General features: G+C 39.2%; 1 protein-coding gene across 1 annotated transcript; it reads left to right on the top strand.

Annotated features, from left to right (window-relative positions):
• Positions 1-4,917: 4,917 nt before the first annotated feature.
• Positions 4,918-9,937, top strand: ccnj (cyclin J). The gene is made up of 6 exons (XM_006799050.3): positions 4,918-5,038; positions 5,289-5,378; positions 5,729-5,939; positions 6,032-6,331; positions 8,529-8,688; positions 8,979-9,937. The coding sequence occupies exons 2-6, from the start codon at positions 5,310-5,312 to the stop codon at positions 9,301-9,303; spliced, it is 1,065 nt and encodes a 354-aa protein (XP_006799113.2). The 5' UTR covers positions 4,918-5,038; positions 5,289-5,309; the 3' UTR covers positions 9,304-9,937.
• The last annotated feature ends 1,899 nt before the right edge of the window (positions 9,938-11,836 follow it).

The following is an 11,836-nucleotide window of genomic DNA, read 5'->3' as shown; positions in this document are numbered from 1 at the left end:
TGTCCCGGGCCTACAGCTAAGCACAGACGCCGAGCTGATTAATGGGGAAAACAGCTCTCAATGTGCCTACGTAGCGTAGTTTTAAAAAAAAAATACTTCTGCTAGCAGAAGACTAGAAAACCGAAAATAGTGGAAATATAACAAGGCGTACATGAAAACACGTATTTTCCAAAATTGTTAGCAAAATAATAATAACAACATTAACTGGTCGCGGCTAACTACTGCAGCCCACAGCTTGCATGCTGGGTTTTGTATGACGGTAACAATTCCACTGAGTAGTCTTAAATGGTATTATGAGCTTTCATACAATATCTTTCTATGTGAATGTAAACTTTTAAGGAAGCTGTTCATGTCCTTTCCAACATGAACATTTCTAGAATTATTTTTCTACAGGAGTGGATTAAAGTGAAGCAAATTGTTAAACTGCCCCCAAATAGGACCTTCACAGATTGGTCCACATGGTCACAAAAAAACTAATCTCCACACACCTTCACGCTCACCATCCAATGAAGACATTTACATCACTCAAACCAAGGACACCCTAGGAATTGAGAAATAATCCCAGGCTAGTCACAGCAAAATTTCACAGTTTTAAAGATTGTTTACATTTCAGCCCCAAAAGTGTGGTGCCAACTTTTGCATGTATGTTTCTTTTTGAAACAAAAAAATGAAAAATTTGGATATTACTCTTGGTTTTGGATACTGTGTCAAATACAGTGAAAATACTATGAACTTTATTTTGTGCATTTTTAGAAGGATTCGACAGCCACGCGTTGTTAGATAACAGTTATGTAATGTCCTCAATTTCACACTCGCATCCACACCTTGTTCCTCACATCCAGTTTCAACATAGAAAGTTGGTAATTGTGAAAATGCTCAACTCAAGTCTTTAAAATGGGACTTTAAGAATTATTGATTGATAGCTACATCATTTTTTTTGGATGGACCAAAAGCAAGGTGAGGATTATTACAAAAATAAAAACTATGTAGGAAATTTGTGTCTTAATATTTTTTATTTAAGTATTTAGGTCTCTTCGATCATATATAGTGTGTTACTGGATCATAATTATTGATTCATTCATGATTTTAACTTCTACTGAGTATCCAGTAGACAGTCTACATGTCTATGAAGTGCTGTGTATACAATTAACAGTGACTGAAAAAAAAATCTATGAATGTTACACAATGTAAGTATAATCTGATGGTTTTGTTTCTTTCGGTTTTGTTTTGTATAAGAAGTAAAACCCTGTGGTAGTCAATCAACACAAAAAGATCTGAACTGCTGATAGCCTCAGTCAGACTCAAGCAGGGATATGTTTGTATTTGTTATTCCAGGCAGGTACAGCGTTGAATGCAGTTTATAATACTGCAAAACACTGAAGAAGTGAAAGTTTAGGTTGCCTCTGCTCTGCCTGCTATATCCTTTGGGTTTGTGGAGCACTTCACAAATTTAATTAACACACAGTGAAGGGCTTCGTATAGTTCAATAGCAGCTATAAAATTTGACCACTGGGCCTGGAGTGGAGCAAATGTGACACCCTTTACTGCAGCTACTTAATGGGCTGTAGATTCATTCGCACTTGTGACCTTTCGACAATCTTTAATAAGACTCTTTAATTTGAATTGTAAATGGACATAATCACTATAGGGATTTTAATAAGTGACTTCATGTAGATACAAATTAGTATGCCATCTTTTACTGACTGACTTTTTAAGTATTACAAGTATGAGACAGTAGAATGCTGACTCTTCAGAGCTGACCCACACTTTCTAAACCACCGACATGAACCTATCCATGGATTTTTAATTACAAACTTTGCCATCTGTCCTTTATGATTAGTTTACAAAAATCACTTTCAGATTTTAAAGTTGTCAGAACAATGCCCCCCTAACAGAGTTTAAATGAATGCATCTGGGCAGCATTGCAGATTTTAGCTGGGTCTCCAGAGGAATGTTGCCTATTTTGAGACACCAATGCCAGGAAGTAAACAGCTTTATGATGCTAACCTTAAATAGGATCAGTAACTTAAAGGTTGTTTACATTCATCTGCCATTTCTCTCCATGTGCTTTTTGAAAGACTCTGCAGACTCTTGGTCACACTACTGAGCCGGACAATAGCTGTCAGCTGCACTCCAAGTAGGAGCTGCATGACACAACAAAGAAGAAGAAGAAGAAAAAAGCCACTGGCTCCCTCCACCCAGGACACCATTCGTTTCCCCTGACAGACAGTTTCAGTCCTTTATAAAGACGGCTTCCCACCGCCTCAGCAATATCTACCACAGAGTGGTTAGCATTAACAATCCTCTTAACCCTCACCCCCTGCATGCAGCTACACTCCCAGACTGCTCTTTCCATTATTTAAATGCATCATGGAAGCAGTGTGGTGTTTTCTTGTAAAATGTAAAGTTGTTATGCGCCAGACAATATTTAAAAAATAAAAAGGTTGTCTTAAGTGATGTTAATGTTAACCTTTAAAATGTTATCTTCAAGTTACTGATCCATTGTTGCAAGATAGGGACTAGGTGTGGCTCAGTCAGTCGTACCGGCATCCTTATCACAGCCCCCGGGAAGCCACCGGGGAGTCGACACTTCTTTGATCTTCCTTTGTCACCTGATAAAACTTGTCCCCAGCATTGGTGGCTCAAAATAGTCAACATTCCTCCATAGCCCCAGCTAAAAATCTGCACTGCTGTCCGAATGCTCTCATTTACATATATATCAAATCAATTTCCCTCACCATCATCACTAAAATGTGTTCTTCTGCTAACCTGGAAAATCTGGAAAAGTGCATTACATAGAATTCCCCTTGCTCTTGAAGTTATAGAGGAACAGATGTTACTTTAACCTATTTGGGTTAAATGAAATGGTCCTGTGCCTCTGGGACAAACTGACCCATTTTGGAGTTGCATTACAAAAAGTGACTGATTGAATTACTTTGCCTGCACAGGGATTTTTTTTAAATGTATATTGGAAAAACAATTATTCTTCTATTGTAAGTTTTTAGAGGTCATCACACTCTCCTGGGAGTAGAAAAAACTCAGTTAGGTAAATGTAGCCACAAAGAAAAGAATCACTTTCACATTTGTTATCACAGCTGTGTACACAAACACACGTGACGCACATGTAAATTTAATGAGCATTTTCTTTTTATTCGATTTTCACCATATTTCACTCATTGAATGTGCCGCACTGATGGATTGGCCCACTATTTTAGTTTTTACTTTCACTTGATATTTTCACTTTCATGAGAGAAAGGAACAAACCATTGACAATGGAACAAACCAGTATCATCTAGCCTAGAAACCAACAACCTGGTTAGAAGGAATGGTTACAGTGGCTCAGCACTACTGTGAGACAGCAAGACAAACAAGACGGATATGAGTTTCTCTAAAACTAATATAATATAATATAATATAATAATTGAGAACAGAGAAAGTAAACCCATGTCAAACATTTATGAGAACACGAATAAGAAAAAAATTAGTGACAAGAAGTGGGTGGGTTCTCAAACAACTTGTGACTAACTGAAGCTACTGTAAATGACACAGGATACCACTGATGGACTTATGACCTGGCAGTAAACAGTGGTGATGCTAGAATCTGTAGGGGCCCTAGGCAAAAAAATTGACTTTATTCAAGTGTCTCTCCCTACTGTTCAGGCTAGACTAGCAGCATTAATTATTTCACATTATATTTAACCATCATTAGGTTCATTATCTCCTCCACTCACAACTGTCTTGCCGGTTTTCTCCACCTTCCCTTTTTTCTTCATTGTTTAACTACTCTTCATTTGTCAAGTGTCTTCTGTTGTTGTTGTTAGGGTAGTTTAACTTCTTCCCCTCTTTTATACCAGTACTTAAGTAGAGTTTTTGTGCCAAGACCTATCGTTCAGGAGAATACTGCACAGAGTACTCATGCTCCAGCACTGATATAAATGGTAAAGAGTTGTGGCGACGTCACTGCTTGTGCACAACACGACCAATGTGCTGAGTATAATTGCAAACTTTCAATGTCGCCATGCTGTAGGGTAAACCAGACCCTGCTAGTATGGCCCACCAAGCAGTTACCTCTCTTGCCTTGTGGCCAGCTTGCAGTGGGAGTCAGTGGAGTCACATCAGGCCCCCCTAAAGAGGTCGAGTCTCTTTGACTGTCTCTGTAATTTTGTTTTTGTTTGCTTTTAATTCAAGGGCACTGGTTGCCACTGCTGTAGGTTAAAGTTTGTCAGCACTTGGGGGACCTCTTCTGGTGTTGGGCCCCAAGCACCTGCCTTTTTTGGCTGTTGGCAAGCTGGACCAGCTGTCAGCTTCAAAGCAATGCATGATGAGCTAATCACTTCCCATGCATCTTTATTGTTTATCTGAAAATGTGGGCAGTACAAAAAATGAAACTGCTAGAAAACTGTTCTTTTACTAGCTTGCTGTGTTTGGCCCGTTTTAACATTTTACAATTCAATATAGATAGCCTATAGAAACTGCAATATTGGGATGTGGGCACAAATTAGATGTTGCCATTCCCATTCATTGACCATTGGCTGCAATAGGAAAGCAGCTAAGCTGACTTTGCAGTGATTGGATGTTGACAGTTGTTGCTTATCCGTAATTGGTTGCAACCTGTGCAGTACTTGTAAAGACAATGGAATGATGCTTTCAAGTGATAATCAAAAACAAAATATCACAGGTAAACTGTGTTAAACAGCTAGATGTTGCACCAAAATGTTTTACAATGCACATCTTTCAATTGAAAACACGCATCCGTTGCACTTTATCGGCTACTATGTTGGTTGTAGTGTAGTGTAGTGTAGTGTAGTGGTTGTAATATTTCACCTCCAGTTTTCCCGGCTGTCTCTCGGTTGGTTGGTTGTTCACGAGGGATCGCGACTTTTCGAACAGCACTTGAACGCACCAGTAGTGTTTGGACTCGTGTTGCCGACTCTCAGCAGCTACAACAATGAGTGCGAGCAGAGCTTGTTTGGCTAGTTTGAATTGAAGTTTTCTTCAGTGAAACTGCCCGTAATATTTCACTACATGTGCTCTCTGGGTGAGTCTCCGCTTTGGGTTGGACAGGAGTCGCGTTTCTTTTCACATTCTCACCTCAGAAAAAGAAGGAAAAAACGCAGTGAGAGAAAGATGATTGACTTCACTGTTCCCACTTCTGATCCGCTATCGTGAAAAGTGACATGGCTGTGTGTTTGGAGATTTAGTGTCATTGTGCGGCATTTTTTTCCTGTGCTCTTTCTAAGACACGTTTTAGTTGATTAACTGCCTTTCCGATGTTTTGTCTTTGCCAGGTTTCCAAAGCACTGTATTAAATGGAGCTGGAGGACCAATGGTGGAAAGGACAACTTGCTGCAGATATATACCAGGCGCTGCGATACAAAGTGAGTCACACCGGGTCATTTATGTGGTGGCTGCTAAAAATGATGCAAAAACTATGAGAAAAGTTACCTGAAGTGTCATCCTTCACATTCATCAGTAACTTCTTCTGTCGTGCTGTTTCACATTTTGATACTGAAACAGCAGTGCAAAACTGTAAATAGTGAAATCTGAGTTACTTTTGAAAACGAAATTGATTCCTTATTTTAATAGGCATGAACTTGTCTTTGCTCGCTTTAAATTGCTTGCTGCTGGAGTAATCTCATAGGACTACAGCAGAATAAACCTAAAGTCTAGTTCAGTTACAATGAAAGATGTGTCTTTTTGAAATCTCAAAACACATGTTGTCCCATAGGAGCTCAAGTTACCTTCCTTCAAAGGTCAGTCCCCTCAGCTCAATTTGAGGCGATACTTCGCAGACCTCATAGCCATTGTCAGCAACCGCTTCAGGCTCTGTCCTACGGCCAGGCACCTGGCCGTCTACTTGTTGGACCTCTTCATGGACCGCTATGACGTCACGGTGCAGCAGCTTCACATGGTCTCGCTCTCGTGTCTTCTCCTGGCCAGTAAGTGTGCAGCTGACTTCACTTTTCAACACATCTAACTAGTAAATGTCCACACTGGTGTGACAGATTGGGTGATTATTCTTTGCTTACAGGTAAGTTTGAGGAAAGGGAGGACCGGGTGCCGAAGCTGGAAACACTAAACAACCTGGGTTGCATGAGCTCCATGAACCTGGTCCTGACCAAGCAGGGCTTACTGCATATGGAGCTGCTCCTGCTGGAAACTTTCCAGTGGAACCTGTACCTCCCTACGGCGGCCCATTTTACAGACTACTACCTCTCTATTGCGGTCCATGAGGGTGATCTGCATGATGGCTGGCCTATGACATGCCTGGAAAAGACTAAACTATACATGGCCAAATATGTGGATTACTTCCTTGAGGTTTCCTTGCAAGGTACCATGCATTTTGGATGTATTTGTGCAGTGCAGTCTTGCTTATCAGTATTATCAGTTTCTAGTGGAGCTGATAACGTTGATTTTCCAGTTATCAGAAGCTCCTCAGAGCCTATCCAGACAGCAAACAGTAGTTGAAACAGTTAAATCAATATTCGTCTGTCAACCTACATTTAATTGAATCAACGTTGATTATCAGTTTTGCACCGTCTGTTAATACTGAAACAGCACTGTGTGACGTCACTGGTATTTCAACTGATATTAAAGAACAAATTACTAATAATATTTTCAAATATTGTATTGCAGAAGACATTAGATTAAATATCTAACCTTAAACATTAGGGTTTAACATGTAAATACCAATGTATAACTTTACATTGTTTTAAAGCAGGAGTTTATTCTTTTTTTTTTTATGGAAGTTTAGTTTAAAGTCCTTTTTGGTGAATTCACTCCTACATTGTTTCATATGTAGGATTATATGGCTTCAGCACTGCCACAAATCTTTGTGGCGCTTTCAACATGGTGCTGAAAACAATCCTCTGAGATTTTGGTTATTGATATGTTGATATGATAGCATCACAGTGTTACTCCATGGTGCAAATATCCTGTTCCACCACATTCCTAAGGTGTTCTAATTCTCTTCTGGTCTGATCTGGTGACTGTGGAGGTCATATAAATACCATAAATTCACTGTCGTGTCCAAGAAACCAGTTTGTTATGAGCTTCCAGCTGGGAGCAGCCATAAAGGCATGGGTACAGTCAGCAACTTTACTCAAGTAGGCAAAACAATGCTAAATTAGTAATAAGGGCACCAAATTGCACCAAGAACATATCTGCAACACCATTAAATCACCACCGCAACGACAACAGTGTCATTAAACCAAGGGAATGTTTTCTTAGTCTTCGCCTTGGTTTCCTGTTCTCAGATAGCAGGAGTGGCACCCGGTGGGGTCTTCTGCTGCTGTAGTCCATCTGTTTCCAGTTTCAATGTGTTCTGCATTCAGAGATGCTCTTCTGCATGCCTTTGTTGTATCAAGCGGTTATTTGAGTTACTGGTGCCTCTTAGAGATGGTCACATGTGAAAATCCCAGTACATCAGCATTTTCCAAAATATACTGTACAGTGTGTCTGGAACCAATTCCAACAATTACGCCACATCCCAAGCCACAACAGCTCAAAAACATTCACCACTGTTTACCACACCCCAACTCAGCGCCTACACTGGACAAATGTGCAGTACTCCTAGTTTTCTTGTCCATGTCTGCAATGATATCACACTTTGAGGTTTTATCAATATTTTAGCATAAATCTAACATTTGTATAGCACTAAAATCTCAAACTTAAAGTTAACAATTTTTTTAATGTTGTATTGTAACATTGAGGGAAAGTTAAATTAAATTATTTATCACAGGTTTGCTTTCTCATCTCTTTCCATATTACCTTTAAAGAAATTCCACTAACTGCTTTTTTTTAAAATAACACATTTATGCCTACACATTCTGAATAATAAGGAAATGTAAGTGGAAAATAACAGTGTCCACCCACAAAAGTTGATCTTTGAGTTTGCTTGGCCAGTTTTTTAAAGAGAAGATGTACTTTAATTGTCATTCATGACTAGTGAGAAAATAACTGTTCTTTATGTGTTTATCCTTCTAAAATTAATTTGAATCCTAAAATAATACAGTATAACAGCTGCAGTAATAGCAGTTTAAATTCTACTTTCCAAGGCTATGTAGCGTTAGCAACAATTTAGCTAGTTTTATCTTATCTATCATAATTAGATTCTACATGCTAATTTAGATTATTTGAATAAGAAACTTACTTTATAGCATGTTGGTTCTATGTATATTTAAATTTTTCAGTCTGGCATTTTAAGTTATAAATGGGTTACTGAGAAAACTCAGTCCTAGCAATTGCTAAAGCTAGCAAATGCTGGTTATCGCAGTATTTAGCTTAGCACAGATATTTTAGGTCTTTATCTGTTTGTCTTTTGAAATGTCTGTGAAAGTAGCATCGATGCCTGACGGTTTAGCAAACTAGTGTAGTTCCTGTTAAGCCATAATGCAGTTACTGTAGTAGATCTCAGTTTTTAAATTCATTTTGGACATAATGTCTGTTTTCATGAAGAAAAAAATGTAAAAATGAGGATTGGGGTTTTTGGGGTGTTAAATCTGGGGTGCTTTTTTTTTTCTCCTCAGATCATGTCTTTTTGTGTTTTGCACCTTCACTGGTGGCTGCTGCGTGTGTGGCCGCCTCACGCCTGATCCTTCACCTGTCACCTACATGGCCACCCCGACTGCAGCGCCTCACGGGCTACACATGGGAGAACCTAATCCCGTGTACAGAGAAACTACTCATGTGCGTATCTAACAATAACCTCGCACAAAGTTGACTTGTATATGTGCTGAATATGAAAGTGAACACTCAACACGGTTGATTAAAATGACTTGGGACAGTTAGGTGCTGCGTTTCAGGTTTGAGAGTGTTTTGACACTGATGCCTCACAATGGCACAGCAGAACAAAAGAAGCCAAAGCACAACAGAAGCACACACCTTACACATACAAGAGATTTACATCAGCACTTGGTGTTTAGCATTGACTCTTTTCGCTAATCAACAGTGCAACTCTTTGTCCCTTCTTTCCACAGTGCACATGACAGTGACGTCAAAGAGGCCAACAAGCAAAAGTGTCAGCAGCCCAACCAGCAGCAGCAGCAGGGTCAGACAGTTTACCACACCTCAGCTCAGTACCTCAACCGAACAAATGCGCAGTACCCCCAGCAAGCTCCACAGCCAGTCACAGCCCCTAACCACCTGCCTGCTTCCTACCTCAGCCACTCCACTGCCAACGGCCCCCAGAGCATCAACACCCAAACCATCTCCACGTCGCTGGAGCCAAAGTCTAACATTCCCAACAGGGCATTCCAAGTCAGCATGCACTATACTTGCGCTGCTCCGTGCTTTGACAGATGATGGATTTCCAAGGTTTAGTCATTTTGGAAGAGGTAGAGTTAAGATACTGCCATCCATTTCACCGGATCAGAACAAGAGGAAGAGGGAGGAAAAAAGAAAATCTTGTTTTTAATTTGAAGAGTCTTGATGAGATTGGTGCAGCACTTTGAATCACAGTACACAATGTGCAATATGCCAAGTCTGCTGTAGTTTTCTTATTTGTTTTTCAAGATGGGTCAAGTAAGAATGTAGTCGTGAATTGCCTATTGGCACAGTTTGCACCCTGTATCCACTGTCACTGTTACTGCGTTACAGACCAAAAGTCTCGAATTCAGTTAAGCCTAAGTATTTCAGAAATACTATATATACAGTTACTTTGTGCCTTTAGCCATCGTGACTATTAGTATAAGTTAAAACTGCAGTAACAAAAGGGGATTGACATTGTTTTGTAGTTGACGTGAGAGTTAATGTTTCTGTAGCTTTGTGGGTTTTTTCCACAAAAACTATTTTTGTTTGTTTGGATGAATGTCATTTGTAAGACAAGGAAATAATATACCCCCTAGATGTCACAACGTACAGTATTAGCAGAGTAAATGTTCTCATGTGGATGGAGGACAGAGTGCATTCTACAATGACTGTTTTAAATAAAATATAAACCTGTGTTAAACTGTGATTCTAGTCCAGCGGATTTGTTGCAATATGTATCATTAGGTGTATCTGCTGCTTGCATGACTGCAACTTACCGTCACTTCTGATTCTCTGATTTAATGTTCAACATGTGGTGTAGTAATCATCTAGGAAAAACTAATTTCTGACTTTGCTAGAAAAATATGACCAGCTTTATTCTTCAACACATTCTGAGCTCTCCTTGTGATTTCTTTTGGAATAGTTCTCCACACTTCTGGAAGAAGCTCTTCTTTGGGTGTTGGCTGCCTTTTATTCTGTTCTTTGTCAAGATGATCCTACACTGCTATAATAATCTGGGCTTTAAGGAGGCCCATCAATGGTTGATGGTGTTGCATTGCTTTTATTGTATTGGCACTGTTTGGGGATCGTAGTTGTACTAAAAATTGAAGCGGTTGGCAATCAGATGATTTCCAGATGGTACTGAATTAGATTATAATCTGATGGTACTTTTCTCCATTCTTAATTTCATCAGTTTTGATAAGATCCCCAACAGACTGGTTCAAATGCGGTCTCAAACCATGACACAGCTTCTACTATGTTTTACGGCTGTAGACACTCATTATTGTATCTCTCCTGACAGCTTCTGTATGTATGACCCTAATTTGATTGGAAAATTTCAAATCTAGATTCATCACTCCGTAAGTCTGTTTTGTATTTACACTGGTTCTCAGCGCAGTTCTTGTGTAATTTTGTATACCTTGGCATTTCTTAAGAAGAGAAACATGGTGACGGTTTTCCTGATGAAGCCTCTGATGAGGTTTCAGTGAGCAGTAGATGGATGAACAGAAGTGTAATAGCTGTTTGAGAATCATCTTGTTCCTGCAAAAATCCTATTTATGTCTATCAGACTGGTGTCTTTGGCATTTTCCAAAGATTCAACTAAAGAGATTGGAACAAATTTGTAACAGGTTTCAAGTAACAAAGTGCCTAAAATTATTTAAAACGGATTCTCTGCTAAGATGTCAGTAACAACAGAGGTTAATGAATGATTTATAGGTCATTGTCAAGTGGCTTTATCTTAATTATACTGATTGTCCCTAGCAGCTGACTGCTCCATGCTAAATTTTAGGCCACAGGTGTCGAACTCCAGGCCTCGAGGGCCGGTGTCCTGCAGGTTTTAGATGTGTCCTTGATGCAACACAGCTGATTTAAATGTCTAAATTACCTCCTCAACATGTCTTGAAGTTCTCCAGAGGCCTGGTAATGAACTAATCATTTGATTCAGGTGTGTAGACCCAGGGCGAAATCTAAAACCTACAGGACACCGGCCCTCAAGGCCTGGAGTTCTACACCCCTGTTTTAGGCATTCAGTCAGAAGAAATGTTTAACTTACACATAACCAATAGATTTAATAAGTGAAATGGTATGTAGTTTAATGAAGCAGAATACAACCAAATAAATGTGTTAAAGTTAAAAATCAGTCTGACACCAAAACAATTGAAATTACTTAAGATGAGCAAAAACAGAGTTTAAAAATGGCTCGCTTAATGTAGTAAAAAGAGAATATTTATATAAAGTGACACTTGTGGCTCAGTATAAGAGTGCATACTGATGAAATGTCTGAGTGGGTGTTACATGTTGTGTAGGATCAGAATAATCAATTAACATGACAAGTGTGTTGCGATCCAATACAGAAATTTTCCATATTTTAATTTTGCAAAATCAGAGTCAGATCTATAACATCCCTGGTACATGTGTGCCTTCCCTACTCCGTTATCATTTGTTTAACATTTGTTTGTTTGACACAGCATCCTGGTGGCAGCTAAAAGGAAAAGACAAGCTGTGAATGTAAGCATCTGTTATGCTTACATTGTGTTTCACACCTTTTACAATATGTTGGATATGTACATTAAGGACATTTTTTGAA

Source organism: Neolamprologus brichardi, chromosome 13, assembly GCF_056152115.1.
Source record: "Neolamprologus brichardi isolate AB-2024 chromosome 13, ASM5615211v1, whole genome shotgun sequence".
Classification (NCBI taxonomy): Eukaryota; Metazoa; Chordata; class Actinopteri; order Cichliformes; family Cichlidae; genus Neolamprologus; species Neolamprologus brichardi.
Note: the sequence above shows the minus strand (reverse complement) of the source record. Positions and strands in the feature narration are given on the sequence as shown.

Excerpts from the sequence above, each read along its gene's own strand:
- ccnj (XM_006799050.3), top strand. The coding sequence starts at position 5,310 with ATGGAGCTGGAGGACCAATGGTGGAAAGGACAACTTGCTGCAGATATA. Across the intron at positions 5,379-5,728 it reads ACCAGGCGCTGCGATACAAA|GAGCTCAAGTTACCTTCCTT; the intron begins GTGAGTCACACC and ends GTTGTCCCATAG. Across the intron at positions 8,689-8,978 it reads TGTACAGAGAAACTACTCAT|TGCACATGACAGTGACGTCA; the intron begins GTGCGTATCTAA and ends TTCTTTCCACAG.